Below are 17,067 nucleotides of genomic sequence, written 5' to 3'. Positions count from 1 at the left end.
CTTCCATTCTTTCACTTTCAACCTAGTTGTGTCTTTGAATTTAAGATGAGTCTCTTGGGTCATGCTTTTTTATCCATTTTGCCAATCTCTGCCCTTTGACTGGAGAGTTTAATCCATTTGCAGTTAAAGTAACTGATGACAGTGCAGGACTTTCTTCTGCCATTTTGTTATTTGGTCTTTGTAAGTCTTACACCATTTTTAGTCCCTCAATTCTTCTGTTTTGCCTACTTTCCTTTCTATTTGAGTGTATCAGTGTATCATTTTAAGTCCCTTCTCATTTCCTTCTGTAGATATTTTTTCATATATTTTCTTTGTTGTTACCACAGTGCTTAAATTTAACATCCTGAATCTATAATAGTCACATTTGATTTGATACCAACTTAACTTCAGTAGCATATTCAAACATTGTTCCTATATTCCTCTTTCCTCCCACCTTCTTGTTGTGCTTATTAAAAATTAAATCTTTATACATTGTATGCCCAACATCATGGATTTCTCATTATATTTTATGCACTTGCATTTTAGACCCTATAAATATAAAAAGTGGAGCTACATACAAAAAATACAATGTAATAATACGGGCATTTAAATTTACCCATGTGGTTACTGTTACAGGAGATCTTTCTTTATGCTGTTTTGATCCATTGTTAGTGTCCTTTCCTTTCAGACTAAAGAACTCCCTTTAGCATTGCTTGTAGGTGGGTCTAGTGGTGGTGAACTCCCTCAACTTTTGTTTACATAGGAATGTCTTAATCTTTCCCTCACTTTTGAAGGACATTCTTGCCGGATATAAAATTCTTGGTTCACAGTTGTTTTCTTTCACCACTTTAAATGTTTGCCCAACTGCCTTATTTCTTCCATGGTTTCTTGATCTTTGGCACTTAATTGACACTTAATCTTATTAGTGCTTCTTTGTAGGTAAGATTTTGCTTTTTTCTTGCTTATTTGAGAGCTTTCTCCTTGTCCTTGGCATTTGACAGTTTGGCTACAATGTGTCCGGGCATGGATCTCTTCAATTTTATCCTGTTTAGGGTTCACTGGATTTCTTAAATGTGTATATTCATGTCTTTCATTATATTTGGGCAGTTTTCTGCCATTATTTCTTTGAATACTCCTTCTGCTCTTTTCTCTCTTTCTTCTCTTTCTGGGACTCCCATGATCGATATATTGGCATGCTTGATGGTGTCCCATAGGTCTCTTAGGCTCTGTTCGCCTTTTTCCATTCTTTTTTCTTTTTGCTCTTCACTCTGAACCACTTCAATTGTCTTATCTTTGGATTAAGTGATTCTTTCTCCTGCCAGCTCCAATCTGCTGTTGAAACCCCTAGGGGGTTTTTCATTATGTTGTGGTCTTCTACTCCAGTGTTCTGTTTGGTCCCTTTTTTAAAATTTCTGTCTCTTGATTGACTTCTCATATTGTTCATTCATAGTTTTCCTGATATCCTTTAGTTCTATCCCCATGTTTTTCTTTATCTTCTCGAGCATATTGAAGATCATTTTTTAAAAAGTCTTTGTCTGTGTGTCAAAAGTCTTGTCTTTTGGGTTGATGGTTTCTGATTTTTTATCTTGTTCTTTTAGATGGGCAATCATTCCCTGTTTCTTTCTTGCACACTGTACATTTTAATATCTTAATGTGTAACTCTGGGATTTAATCCCTGAGCTGTCTGTTCCTTAAGTTTGTGTTCAGCAAGTGTTATGATAGATATTTCCCTGAGTGCTGGGATCTAATACAAACAAACAAACCAAGGCAAAGAACACCTTTCACAGTATTTGCAAATTTTTTCTGCATTGGCTGGTGCTCTGCTTCAGAGTTTAGCCCTCCTATCAAGAAGATCAGCTCTGGGTGAAATTGAAGGGCATGGTCCTGTCCATCTTTTCTGCATTTGTGTCTTGTCCTGGGCTTTGTGCTACCTCATGACCTTAGGAACTCCCTCGTACAGGAATCCAATTGTTCCCTCTACTACCTATGAATTAGACTTTACCCCTCTCCCTGGTGCTCTGTTGTGTGTCCTAAAGCCAGTAATCCTTTGTCCCCTATGATTTAATTTTTACTTAAACTGATTCAGCTGTATGTAAGCTGCTTCTTCCTGCAGGGTGTGTTCTGGGAGGGTGAACTAGAGACGAGTGTCTTGGTTCAGATTGACACCCACATATAGGCACCCAAGAATGCACATGGGGGTTACTCTTCTCCTTCTTGAACATGGTCAAGGAACCACCATGGCAGTGCAGGCTGGCTCTTCACTAAGCCAGGGAGGGGATGGGGGAAGAGCCATCAAAGGAGTGATGAACTTCTCTTACAGTTTTTAAAACTGCATTTTCTTGATTCAACACTTGCCTGGTTTCTGCAACCCCTTAACTCTTCCAGAGTTTTCAGGAAGATGGCTCTGCTAGTTTTTGCTAGTTGTCCAAAGATTTTGTTGGGAAACAAAACCCTGGAGCATCTTACATTGCCATCTTTGTCAACTAAAGGTGAAATAATGGATTTTAAATTGAGAAATTTTAATGACTATTCTTTACCTAAATTTAGTAGAGTGTCCAGAATTTCTCTTTGACAACTTTGTTTTTTTCTGGTAACACATTCTGAATTTGAATTGAAAGTGACAGTAAGTCATAGATGGACACTCAAGAAAGCTTTATCTGAGTTCAGTACTTCAAACACATATCTTTTGTAAAGTTCTCATTCAAGTATAAGCTTGACTTAAGATTGAAAAGAGGGAATAGAACCAGTTTTCATCACAAGTTGCAAAGGTACAATAATGAACACATCCTAGTTCCACCAAAGACAATGAAAGCAAATCTATGAAATGCTACATCCAAGACCTTCAACTTACTGATTCAGTTCACCAAATCAAGTAGATAGGAAATCTCTTTCCATCACAGGTTGTTGCAACACTGCTTAGTTTTGCTCTGAGCATGTATTTGGGGGTTCAGTTTGCATAATGAGTACAATTGAATTGTCACCCGTACAGAGTTTGCATTTCTGATGTCCTAAGATTCTGGGAGACTTTTGGATTCTGGAAGGATAAAGCTGGGTCTTGATTTTTCTTGTTTGATTTTCATTCTGTAATAGATACAGACATTATATATAGAGAGAACTGAGAGTAAAGTTTTGTTGAGGGATCTCACTAAATGATACTTTCATAATTGATCTAGTTACCTCAACTGTACACTCAAACAGCCATGCAGCAGCTCAGGAGCAAAACAGTCGGATGTGGTCCTGGTTTGGTATTTCACAGCGTGAGACTCAGGATCTCACAACAACAGCAACGACAGGTAAACTGTTATGTCTTTTGCTTATCAGTTGTTCGGAATGGCAGGTCTTTCAGGGTGAAGGGAGAGGGCATTCATTATCATGCCAGCATTTCCTACTGATGCTCCTTCACTGTCCTTAGAGAACAGGGTCCGGTACCATTTCCTTTAGCAGAGAGGCCTGTAGGTCTGGGGACATGATTGGTCACTCCTAAATGCCCAGCTTGCTTTCCTTTTGGCAACATGCAAAAAGAGTCAATTATTTTTCATTCAGAAATAATTTGACTATGCGATTCATTCAGAAAATGCCCTTAGAAAGAAGTCTGTTACAAAATGCATGTTCCTGCTTTCTGCTGATCTGATTATCATAGTGAATAATAATAGAGGGAAAAGCTGATCTATAGATGGAAATTGTAAGTCTTGGGCACTGGTTTGGACACCTCAACAGTAAAATGTATGAAATGACCTGCTGTTCTACATCAGGATCTAGGCCTCTAACAAACTCCCTAGGTGTTTGACCATTAGCTCTAAATCCTTGCAAAGTATTTTGATTTGGAAGCTTCTGAGGGAAAAGTCTCATTTTCTATTAAAATGGGAGGTTACAAACATAACTTTACTTGTAACTTTTGTTGTTGTGGGATATGACCCTATTTCAAAATAGGCATTCTCTCTGCAGAAGGAGAGTCATTATAATGGTCCATTACATTTGCTTGGTTTCTAAGACATTGGATAAACTAAATCCATTATTGCTACAAATAGCCCTGTAAGGAAAATACTGTGGTGCTGATGTTATGGTTGTCATATAATGATTAAGATAATGCTGGGTGGGGTAGGGGAGCACCGCGGAATAAAGATAGTGTATTTTTAAATGTTTGCAATATTTATCTTCATAGAATTATCAGTGTGGAGGAAAAGTTCTTTTTGGCAACGCTTCATCTTGGGTCATTTCTGGGCTTTCTTGATAGCTGAAAAAAGGGAAATCTAACGCATCATGCTTTTGTATTTGGGGATTTAACAATGTTTCAGCTTCTCTGCTTGAAGTTGTTCTCAGTTTTGGGTCTATTTTTATCTGATATTCTTCTGATGCACATCATGGTTGAAGAAATGGCAGTCTTTGGAAATTTTCAAATTTTGATTTTGTGTTCAGAACTCTTTGTTTACAGTCTTATTTTGGGATCATTGGGTCCACTCATCTCTGTCTGTCTTTCCTGATTAATTATCCCATTTTTTAAGAAATGGGACTCAAAATGTCCTCTTCTGCTTTGCAAAATAGTGTTGATATAAAAATGATCCCAGATAAAGTTGCTAGAGGATTTGGGGACTCTAACCTGGGAAAGTAAAAAAGCATCTTTTTCAATCTTCTCTTTGTTTCTGTCATTCTTATGTGTTTGGGATGCTGGGATTATGTGTCTGGGATTACTGGCAGAAATATCATACCCTAAATTTTAGGAGAATGATATTGGTTGGCCAAAATAGGTTTTATAGAATATCAACATGCTAGGACTCTGGAGAACTGGGTATTAGAATCATAGACTCTTAGATTTGGAGATGATCTTAAATGATCTAGTTAAAACAATCTTCTGATTATTTAATCTCTTATACAACTTTCCTGCCAAGTGATTATCCAGTCAATGCCTAATGGTGGGAACTTAACATTTTATGAAGAAGCCTATTGTTGAATAGTCCAGATTATTAGTTTTTAAATCCAATATTTGGAAGACTATCTAACTCCCAAAATTCCCATCATAGGTCCTAGTTTGGCTTCTTGGAAATACAGACAAAGCATTTAATCCCTCTTTAAAATTATAGCCTCTCAAAAGTCAAAGACAGTTCTCATGCCCTGCTTGAGACCTCTCTGCTTCTAATTAGACTTGTGACTTCAGATAAGTCAGAAAGTCTGCCCAAGATTAATTTTTTTATCCTTAAAATGAGGAGCATCAACCAGATGATATTTAAGTTCCCTCCATCTCTGACATTCTATGAATTTCAGTTTTGGCCACTGAAAATAATGGAACTTCTTTGCTTTTTCCCTTTTCTTCCACCATCTGTATCAAGTATAGATGATTCTCTTGTGTAGTAAAAGAGTAAAAGCATATGCAGTGCTATTCCTTGGGAACTGATAATTAACCTTTCAACCATCAATTCAATCCTGGTTACAACAACTGTGCCCAGCACTAGTGGTACAACTTCTGAGAGAGCAACCAAGAGGCAAGAAGTCCAGGATTGATTTTCTTGGTGGTTTCAACCATCAGAGCCCAAGAGTCATCTTCACACAACAACAAAAATGGCTGGTAATGAGTTATGAATATCTCATTTCATATGTTTTCTTGACAGTCTTCAGTAATTGACCTCTGGGGATGTTGTCAAAGTCTAAAGTCCATTCCAGTCTTACAAGTCTTTGTGCTGATTTTAGAAGTAGCATGAGCTCTGAGATCTATATGTTCAATTTTTATAGTATTATTAAGCATATTTCTTCTTCCTATTCTATAAGATGAGGCTATGAAAAGGGGGCAGGTCTTTCTTGATGACAGAATAAAATTTAGATCCTGAAAGAGTGTTTATGCATCATCTAAAGTAATCAAAGTCATAAAAAGTTCTTGAATTTTCAGAGAAAATACAATAGCATAGCTAGATCTAACAAAATATAGAAAATTTTCATGAATGGAACTATTCTTGGAGTAAACACTAATAGTATAGAAATACAAATGGTCATTCCAAAAGATATCCTGCATCACATTAAAATTGTAGGAAACCTCTTTTCAGTAAAGAGACTTCTACAGTAACTACTGAGAAGAGGTGGAAGGTTTCCATCTCTTTTTTTTATGACTGCATCCAAAAGAAAAAGTGAGAATTTCCCAAAATGTGTACTACAGTCCACTCTAGTCAACCCTTTAGATTGACTAATAAATGCCAGGAATGATTTCCCTGTTAATTGACCAGCATTTTTGGCTCTACAATAAAGTATTGATGGGAATTTCAGTGTAGCTTTCATTTACTTTCAGACATACAGTGATCTGACTCTATACATTATCAAAAAGTGAATTTGTAAATTATGAACAACTGGGGAATTTTAGAAATGATTGATATGGATTTAGATTTCAAGATTTTCCTGATGGTGGCTTGACAAAGCAGATAGGCACTTATGAATCTTTCCATTCAATTCTTGACATCCTAGCTATAATGGCATGATTAATGACTTAATATTAAATGCATCTGAAATCATGTACATTATTCTTTTAGCTTCCTTAAAGAAAATGTTTGGTTGTGAAGATCATGGCCAACCATGATCCATCCATATATTAGCTACAAATACTAGGGGGAAAGAATATGGGTCCTATAAGAAAAACCTCTTAGTTTCCTTCTTTAACTTTGGGCAGTCCATGCTACCTTCTGCACATAATTTTCTTCCTTTATCAAATGTTGCTTGGCATCCAGCTCAGCTACTAATGCAAGTCACCACAACAGGTATGGATTCAAATACCATCTCAGCAGGCTGGGAGCCAAATGAAGAAAATGAGGATGAAAAAGAAAACACCCCCAGCTATTCTGGCTCAGGCATTGATGATGATGAAGATTTTATCGCCAGCACCAGTAAGAATAATCACTTTTGGTGGAACCATTTATGCAAGGGTTATTGATTAATCTGTGATGTCCTATAGTACGTATCTTGGGAAATAGTTAATGTAAAAATGTGTGTAGTCCTCTGGTTATACCTGATTATACCTTGATGAGATTATAGAAGAGAAAATGGAATTTTTTGGATGGAAGCCAAAACATATTTGGAAGAAAAGTAGGAAAAATATATCTCATAAAATGCCTTTTGTTCTTCCCATTTTGTTTACCCCATGTAGTCTGCTGCTACAGATTCTATTTTTAATTATTATAGTAAACTGTAAATTATCAAGCATGGTCAGAGAATGGCATGTCGAATACTACAACAAATATTTGTGGTGTGCCCACTGTGCTAGGTGCTGGGAACACAAAAATGAAAACAGCCAGAGCTGTTTCCTTCAAGGAAGTCATGATGTATTGGAGCGATAGACTTAGAGAATGTGATTGGAGGGTATTAAGTAAAAGTTGCAGATGATCCCAAATTGAAAACTTAGAATGCCCTAGAAAGGCTTAAAAGATAGGAACAGAACTTGAGAATTGTCTTAGTTAATCAAAACCTGGTAGAAGCCAAAGGAACAGAATTCAGGTTCTTAATAGATGACTTGAGTACCAGTATAACAAATAGACATTGAAGGGAAGGACGAATGTTAACTGAGCTTTAACAAAGCAGGGCCAATTATTAAAAGCAAACAGTGAAACCACTTCATAATAGTATCAGAATTTGTGATAATTATAATACCTTATGAGAACAAAGAGATGAAAATTGAGCTGGAAAATGTCTTTAAAAACATACAAAGGTTGATCTAATATTTGGCCAGATGACTGAATTTTCTATACATATGTGTAATGACTGAAGATTTTGCTGAATGGAGTTGAGAATCCTGAACCTGACTCCATCCCAGCTCTGCTTTTCCTTAGAGAAGGTGAGCCTTCAGGATGGTCCATGAACTCTCTCAGGTCCATACCATCGAAACCTGACAGTTCCTGGAGCTTCCCTACATGGGCAGCACAGACCGTAGGGAGTCGTCCAAAAAAATAGCTTAAACTTTGGAGACATCTGAGTATATGGCATTGATGCAACAAGTACTCAAGATGAGCTATATGTTTTATATCCAGACTTTCAAATGGTGTATTCGTTAGACTTGCCACCTCTACAGAGCTTAGTCTATGGAAAAAGAAAGCTCTTTTTAGTAAATTCAGAGAGAAAACCAAATAACACTGTCTCCTGGGTTCAAGATGTGGCCCTGCCTTTCAGGTATGGCCGTCAGTAAAGAAGTGGTCTTGACATTTAAGAAATTAAGCTCCTGTGGTGACACCCCAAACAGATCAACTTGAAATAAGTTGTATGGTCAGTGTCCAAGGAAGAACTTTCCTTGGTATTTTTGGTCTCCATGGCATATTTTCCAATTGCAGTTTACTTTTCTCCTTGGCACCTATGAACATAATTCAGCAGGTTGCCTTCTTTCTTCTGGAGAAGTATGTTAACTGCCACTGTGTCATGCTTTTTGGAAATATGGTTAATGGTTCTAAACTGGATTTTCTTCATCTGTGGAACAGAGCTGATAGTATTAGTGTTCTGAAAAGATTTTTGTATTATTTGGGTATCAAAGTAAAGTTTGAAAGAATTGGAATGGATTTGTAAGTAAACTTCTCACAAAGGACATTGTGATTCTGACTTTGTCATGATCCTCCTGTCAGGTGCATTTCCTATGCCAGCCCTAATGTTTTGGGTGACTGCATCAGGGCACTGGTGGCTTTATGCCCCTTTTTTCGGTGCACTGCTGTGATGGTGGTTGGTTACTGTGCTCTTTTTCTACTGAATGTATGTGTCTTGGTTTGCTTGCATTGGCTATAAATGGCTTGCTTATAATATATTTTGTATTTGATGAGAATACGATGGATATTTGATGAATACTCAGAAATGTGTAGCTTCATCATATGGCTGTTCTAGGTGGATATTCTTTCTCAGAATGATCTCTGGGAAAGCTCTGGCTGCTCAGGGTGTTTATTTCCCCACCAAAATTACTAACAAAATAAAGTGACCATCATGTGTAACTTCCACCTGAGGATCCACATGTAGCTCCCTTGCTATGATACAGATTCCTTGGGCTTTCAAGGGTAGAGGGCTGCTGTGGATTGCATGGATGGGCAAAACTCTGTTGTCTGGTTATCCTCGGTGGAGGGCTGGTGTTTTCAAAACTGTTCCTCCTGCTGCAGCTTCTTTGACTGTTTTCTCTGGAAGATCTCATGTTCAGAACACCAAGGTATTCTATAACAGAATACAAAGGACATTGAGATACTTAATATGGCCAGATGAAGATGAAGTCACTCCGCTTTCCCTCCATTTCCACTCAACCATCTATACAATCTAGTATAGATGATTCATTCTATAAACTAAAGATGGGAGAAATATGCAAAACAAGTGGTGAAGGCTCAAGAAATGGCATTTTTCTAACTGCTTCAATCATCATCATCACAGTTTCAACTATACCAAAAGAGAACGAAGATTGGCTCAAACAGGAACCAGCTGTATCATATCCAGAAGTACTACTTCAGACAACCACAAGGATGACTGGTAATGGGTTATGCATATTTAAATATTAAGGATTTTTCCCCCTCAAAGCCTATGATGCTGCAGTGGATCAGCTGTTGGGACACAGTAAGAAATGTAGTTAATATCACAGCACCAATTCTTAGTGAGTTTCTGTGGGGATATTCAGTTCTATTTAAGAGTTATTTATCAATCATACAGTCTAGGCACAAGATATTTTATGTTGCTTCATTATTAAAATGAGTATGTTAAAATGGTTTATGGTGATTCCCTTGACACAGTGGTTAGAGTGGAATAACAAATAACCATTGGACAATTCCGTGCCCATGGTTTTCTCTTGGAACAGGTTAATGAGGTCACTCAAAATTATTGAAAGCAGAAGCTCAGAGGTACTTTTCTACCATAGAATTGTTAAATAGCATATACATTAATGGAAGAACAGAAACATTAAAGGTTGGTCAATAAAAAGTCACGGTGTATGTAACCATCATCACAGCAGATGTGGACAGAAGTGGCACCTGGACCCATGGAGAAAACTGGACCCAGGAACCACACCCTCTTCTCACTCACCAAGAGCATCATGAGAAAACCCAGCCTTCTCCAAGCACAAGTAAGAAGGATGGTGGTTAGCACCTCTGGTGTAGATGAATCAGTGAAATTATTCCAAGGAATAGAGTAGACTTTGTTTTGACATTGACCACATCTTCTACTTTTACACAGTAATTTCTTTTATCCCTGGAACTGGGAAAACTGCCAAGTCTGCACCCAATTTTTAGAAATTGGGAAGAAAATACTAAATTGTTAGGTTATACAAAAAGCCAAAATGTTTAAAAAGTAGATCTGGGATACAATTTTTGTGTTAAAGATTCCTTGAGTTTCCGTTTTGATGGTTTGTGTGTACTTAGGGAAATGTATGGTGAAGAGTGTGTTCTTTTGGTTCTTAGTGTGGGATATGGTAAGAAAGCTTGAAAAGTGAAATGTTCTTTTGAATCCCTATATTCTGTAAAGATAGTTTCTTGTTCACATTGTGTTCTTCGTTGTGTTATATTAAGGCATCCCTGTACTCTTTGGAGGCAAGTGGGTGGCTCAGATGGTCTATATTTTAATTCTGTGACTGTTCTTTTGTGTCGCTAAATGCTTAGAAACTTGGGGAAGACTTTCATACTTTTACTGTTATTTCTAATTACGTACAAGCATCGCAGTTTTTCCAAAACAATCTGAAGTCTCACCCCTGGACTATGAGGATAAGACAAAACAAACAAACAAAGTAAAAAATATGTTCTCTTCTTTCATCTACCCAAATTAGATATGCCTACCTTATTTGGAATAAAAGAAGCTTTTATTTGGGGTAACAGCATATAGCATTCTTACAACTCTGTTTCAACTATCATCTCCCAGCCCTGAACACTCCTGGAGGAAAAATGTAAAAAAACAGCCACTCAGAAACCAAAGGGAAAAGCCAAAGTGTTTGTAAATCCATGGTTTGAGGATGTCTTCAGGCAACAAAAGAATATTTCAAACATCAGACAGGACACAGGTTAATAAGTACTGGGCATTGTACTGAACACATCCAACAAGCCTAGATCTCATTATTTCCTCAGAAGAATTGATATATGCCTAAAGATTATGGTCTCAGTTCATAGAGGAGTCTTCTGACAGAAGAAGGAAATAGAGAGGAAGCAGAAGTTTTTTCAGAATGGGATTCTGTATCAGTCCACTTTGGATTCTAACAATATCTTAGAAATTATTTTAGATAGTCTGTATTTAGAAAGGAGGAATCCACGTAAGAAACCTGAAATTAATGAGTCTATTATCAAGCAGCAATAAATGCAACAGTTCTCTTATCAATACTTGCAAAACAAAGTGATTCTGATTGGTTGCCTGTAGGCTTTAACACATGAACATTACAGCTCTTAGAAGAGAGTCAACCTCCATATGTTATGATGAAAATCCTACACTCTGCTAACCCATTCTTACAATTTGTGCTGGAAAAATACTAAGGGTTACTGGATATTTTTAAATGTCTTTGCTACCATCAAATCATGTGTGTCACTTTCCAAGATAATGAAATATACCCAGTTTTGACATTTGCAAAAAATACTTTGACTTGACAAGTTTATAGGCTCTCATTTTCTTGATGAACTAGAAATTTGCTATTAGTACTATATATAGATTAAAATGGCAGTGGCTTTTTTAGTTATCCTGTAGGCACATTGATGGAATTTTTTCCATGATTTTTTTTTTCCTTTTTAAAACTGGAGACATTAACAATCATAACAACAAGTGGTTGAAATTCCAATCTCGTCACATACTGTCATTTATATAATACCAAATATGGCTGGAATGGTTTTTCTTCCACTGAATTAATTTGTTAAAATGTAATTTTGGTAATTTTAGATGCCACATAGACATAACCATGTAATACATCAGTGGAGTAGCATCCCACCTGTCTCAGCATCTATGCTGGTGAAGTCATACTGGTGTATTTTCAGTGCCTGGGATTATGGGTTACATGGCTGTCATTCGAAAAGACTTCCTACTATGTGATTTTGCCATAGATTGTTATATGACATATTCCTTCCCCATAATCATGGCACCAAGAGGCTACTTCTTTGCAAAAACAGTTCTCTTTGACAGGATATGTGAGACTGTGATCTACTACTAATTTTATGCCAATCTGGCTATATGATTTTGAGAAAATCAGAACTTCTCTGGGACTCAGTTTTCCCATCTGAAAAATTCAAAGATTGGCCCATTTGATTTTGAATATCCTTTTCAGAATAACAGTGGGCTTCCTCTTGCTGCTTTCCCTTTTTACCTTCTCTGCCAAGTGTATGTGCCCTTAAAGTAGAAAGATATGTAGAATCTATTGGTGAGGAAATTGGACAACAATGGCTCACACTTGACATTCTTCTCACAGCCCAGGCAACCCCTAGTAGGACTGCTGAAGAAACAGCTACCCAGAAAGAGCAGTGGTTTGAGCACGGATGGCCTGGGGAATATCCCCAAACTCCAAAAGAGGACTCTCACTCAACAACAGGGACCGCTGGTAATGCATGGTTTAACAAGCACACCTTGAGTGGAAACTTGGGTTGAATATTGGACATTTAGGACACTGAACAAAAGGCTAGTTTTGAAGAAATTGTCACAAGATATCTAGGTTCCTTAATAAATTATGATGCATTCAACACAAAGTCAACCCTTAAGTACTGATAACAAGTCATCTGAACAAGAATGCATGTAAGCACATAAAAGAGACCCAGGGAATATACCCTTGAGCATGTCACTTTGAAATCTAATTTTGCGAATCCCCTAGTGAAATTGTAGCAAGATCTGTTAAAAAGTAATTTTTATTTCATTTTGTAAAGGATTCTACTCTGTGATGTGGTCCAGGCTTTACAACATGGTTTTATAAAACGCCTGACTTTTAGTCAGGACCCTATTATTTGAAGAAATAGAGCCAGACATTTTGAGAAAAATGACACCTGTCTGATGTCATTTGACATTTGGCTCTTTAGTTGTACCTTTTTGGTGATTTCTCCTTGAGCATACAAGGTTGTTTTTCTTGGAGTTACATAAAAGACACTCTATTCTTGAATTGTGGGCTTGTGGAAATCAGACTCAAGTCTTGCCATCATCTCTAAGTGATGCCAGATAACTCGGTTCCTATGCGTGATTCTTTTGACTATGTGACATAAGTATTTAAATGCATTCTGCCTTGTGAAAGAATGTGAAATTCACATTCTCACTTGGTATCAATGAGAAGTATTTCCATGTCTCCATTGGTAATGTAGAGTGTGATGCATATTGCTCTTCCAGTGTGGGCAACTTCTGAATGCATTCCTGCAGAGCAATGGATTTGTTTACTTGCTTTGTGGTGTGGTTATTGCCCAGGGGCTACTCTCATGTAAACTTTTCTGCCTATACTTCTTTATTGGCTCAGAATGAAGCAATGGCACATGCTGCATTCTTGTATGTCATTTATGACATAAATCCCATCGTTAGAAGGTAATGCTTCTAATGGATTCTGTTCATGCTTTTGAAATGAATGACTTTTACTTTCATGTTTATCACATGGGAAGGTGTGACTTGATTCCTCCTCTGGTTCACTGCCAACCCAATGCGCATTTCACCATGATGTGATTCTCTTAGAACATCATGCTTTCTTGCCTCTTGCACTTCCTCCTTTAAGGGTCTGTGGCAACATGGTATGGGTCAAGAACTGCTTCTCCTTCATCTTCACTTGATGGCTGAAACTCATCCTTTATCCACTGCTGAAGTTGTTAATGCTTTTGTGTTCTTCAGCTTGCCTGCTGGTTTCTCAGAAAATGAGCATGAATGAACCCAAAGATGCTAAGACATTCTGTGCTTATGCCACCTCCTTCCCTTCCCCTCCATACCAGGATACATGGTTGCATTGTTTGGTTTAAAGACGATTTCTAAAAAAAAAAAAAAAATGTATATCTCTAACCAAATGTAAATTAACACTTTGACAATTATTTGAACTGCATGGTCACAACAGCCTCAGCCCAGGATAGTTCTCCAAGTCAAAGAATGACAACGCAGAGTCAAGAGGACAGTTTCTGGACTGATTTCTTCGACCCAATCTCACATCCAATGGGACGAGGTCAACAAACAGAAGGAAGGATTGGTAATTGCCCCTGAGCTTTTATGTTTATTATACTCTGAATGTCACCAAGTGACTACTTTCCCAGAGATAAGCCCTTGATTTTAGACTAGTCTACTTTATTACAGAACTTAAAGTTCCTTCGTATGATGGATTCAGTTTATATCCATTGTGGACCCAAATATATAACCTAACTTTGGCAGAGAAATCTGAGAGGTCAAAATTTTGTTACTAGTCATTCCAAACAGATAACTAAAAGGGTCAGAAATTTACTCTTGTCACATTTAGAGAGAATATAGGACCAAGTGATGCATTTAGGATTTAGACTACACTTGACCCTTGATAAATGTTTGTGAATTTAATGAGTGGACAATTTTTACACAAAATGGAATCCCTGTTTTCTTAAATGTGATTCTTTATTACTTATCTATGAGCTATTCAAAAACTTAATTAAAAGAGAGTGAGAGAGAGTGAAAAAAAAAGACTCTACTTTTAGTCCTGTAAGAATGGAAGATTGAGATTTTGTTTGACCAGCTTTTATATTTAAAAGGAATCCTGCATTTATCATAACAGATGACAGCATTCCTGAGAGAATCTCCAGGAGTTGGTAGCAGGTTGTGCCCGTCTTTCTTAGTCTTTAATAGATTGAAGAATCCATGTCCATGACTATACCCATGAATAGAGTTACTCAAGTTTTTTTCTAATTTAACAAAATGTCCTGATCACAGAAATGTAACTTCTAGGATATAAGCCAAAGTAACCAATATGGGGACTTGGGTGTTCAGTCAGCATTGAGCAGATTATCTGGATCCAAATTGCCAGGGGTATACATGACATGAAACTTACTGAAATGGGTTCTAATGGGACAATCGATATGTCTCTTGGTATTGAGTAACTATAAAGTTACATACAAAAATAAATTCAACAGTTTATATGATTTAATTTCTTTAGAACACCCTAACTATATCTTACCCAAATATTAGTGATCAGATAGCCCTTAAATACAATATGTGTTAAAGATCTAATGTGCAAGGCATGAAAACATAAAGATATACAATGCATGGTCTATTCTCTTATAGAACTTAACATTTAGCTGGGAAAAGAAGACATTTAGCATCAAAATATATCTAATAATAAAAGCCAGTAAATACTAGGTGTCAAATGAATGTTGCCAACAATAAGCACAAAAGGAATTCGGAACCCCCTCCCCCACCCTCCAAGAGCATCACGGAGAGATGGATGGGATCTGGTTTTTAAAAAATAGAAAATAAATGAGGATAGGCAGAGAGAGGGAGATGGAGGAAGTTGCTCTAGAAAGGGGACCCATGGGAGGAAAGGCATAAAAAGAAGGAAAGCCAAGGAACGAATTTGTTAAAAGTGAGTGCATCCACTTAGCAGGTTTCATTTGATGGCAAAAAGGAAGATGAGCTGAAGCGGCTGGGTTGGGGCCATTATGTTGATGACTGAAGTCCCACGTGCAATCCCAGCACACTTGCTTGGGCACATGGCTGCTGGAAGCTCCAAGGGTGTCTATGGTGGAAAACCAAGTCAGTAAAAACTGCAAAATCAATATTAAGTCTCCATACCATTGAGGAGAAAGAGATTACATTAAATTGATGAACATGTCATGAACAGTTTGATTGGTTTCGACCACAAAATGGTTGTAACACCTCTTAAAGGATTCTACTTATAAAAGGGAAGATGAACAAGAGTGTCTGAAGACCCTTATACCTTCAACAAGTAGGATTTTTTTTCTGGGAGGATATCCAATAGGGGCATTGATTTGGGTTTGGAGGCCTCTCCTCTTTGTTGAAATCAGACACGTTTTTGTCCTACAAAGATCTTGATTCCGATTCCCTTTTCTTTTTGCATGCAAAGGTGGCAGTGCAGTTGTGGGTACCCAGTATTCCATGCCCCAACCTGGAATCCTTTGGAACAGATTAAATCTCCCCAGAGGCAGAAGGGTGGGTGGACTTTGACTGAATTAGAGAGTCAGCAATATTGAGGGTGTTTATGTATCATTTGGCTTCTACTTCGCTTAGGACTTGTTATTTAGGTGGATTGGATCTGCAATAACTGCTTAAAGGAGAATTTATAAATATTTCAATGAAATCTCCTCTGCACCATTCAACATTGTACATGTTAAATGCCAAAGACTCCTCATACTATTGTCTACAAAGAATAATGGTTCAGTGTCATCCACTGCTTTGTGTTTCTTGCCCATATGCACTTCCTGTGGCCTCCACCTAGGTAGTATTGGATGATGAATTATGTTTTTACTTGCGTGTTTACTTTGTAAAAAGAAAGAGGACTAAATGAGGGAAGAGAACTGTAAAACAAGTTCCTTTGCCAGGTAAGGGGAATGTGACAAAATGGTACCTAAACCAGTGTCCTTTGTTTTGTCCCCATGTGTCTGATTACATGGACCTAGAAGAAAGGCAATGTGAATGGAACAGGACAGGTTACATGTGGGTCATACTTCTTGCTCTCTCTGAGGCTTCGTGTGCTCATTTTAGTGTCAATAAGACATCCTTTCAGACTCAGCAACTCAGCCCTTAAATGAAAGCCAGTTACCTTTTTTGATGCTCTTTTGAAGAAACAATAATCTATTCCAATTTTCTGGAGACGTGACTTGGTAGGTGTTTTTGTTCCTCATATCCAGGTTTGAATATAAAGATAATTCAGCTGTTGACCATAAAGCCCCCTCCGGTAAAGGTTTAGGAAATCGAGCAATAACACTGATTTGATTCCTTCAGATATGGACTCCAGTCATAGTACAATGCTTCAGCCTACTGCATATCCAAGTACAGATTTGATGGAAGACTTGGACAGAACAAGACTTCTTTCAGTGACAACTCGTAAGGATGATGACACTCAGCCCCTTTCTTGACCTGTGTTCCTGCTTCAGCTCTTGCTCAGATTAGCCAAGGTGTTAGAGTTTGATGGTGGAATGGTGCATTTAACGCCCTGTGGCTCAGCTCAACCTGGAGCAGACTTCATTTCTATTTTCTTGGTGGAGTTCTTTAAAC

At 37.5% G+C, this 17,067-nt stretch overlaps 1 protein-coding gene across 20 annotated transcripts in view; it reads left to right on the top strand.

Moving 5' to 3' along the window:
- Positions 1–17,067, top strand: part of CD44 (CD44 molecule (Indian blood group)) — a 91,662-nt gene that overhangs the window by 50,982 nt on the left and 23,613 nt on the right. For 3 of the 20 annotated variants that reach the window (XM_037838859.1, XM_037838856.1, XM_037838853.1), the window contains exons 6-12: positions 3,153–3,272; positions 6,684–6,839; positions 9,340–9,435; positions 9,908–10,021; positions 12,332–12,460; positions 13,934–14,062; positions 16,795–16,896. The exons of 3 other annotated variants lie outside the window; for them this stretch is intronic. In XM_037838859.1, coding sequence (XP_037694787.1) covers positions 3,153–3,272; positions 6,684–6,839; positions 9,340–9,435; positions 9,908–10,021; positions 12,332–12,460; positions 13,934–14,062; positions 16,795–16,896 — 846 coding nt within the window. The remainder of the gene's footprint in view (positions 1–3,152; positions 3,273–6,683; positions 6,840–9,339; positions 9,436–9,907; positions 10,022–12,331; positions 12,461–13,933; positions 14,063–16,794; positions 16,897–17,067) is intronic. 14 more of the 20 variants (XM_037838868.1, XM_037838870.1, XM_037838855.1 and 11 more) reach the window with 13 other exon arrangements.

Source organism: Choloepus didactylus, chromosome 6, assembly GCF_015220235.1.
Source record: "Choloepus didactylus isolate mChoDid1 chromosome 6, mChoDid1.pri, whole genome shotgun sequence".
Classification (NCBI taxonomy): Eukaryota; Metazoa; Chordata; class Mammalia; order Pilosa; family Megalonychidae; genus Choloepus; species Choloepus didactylus.
The sequence above is the reverse complement of the archived record's forward strand: the minus strand, read 5'-3'. Positions and strand labels throughout refer to the sequence as shown.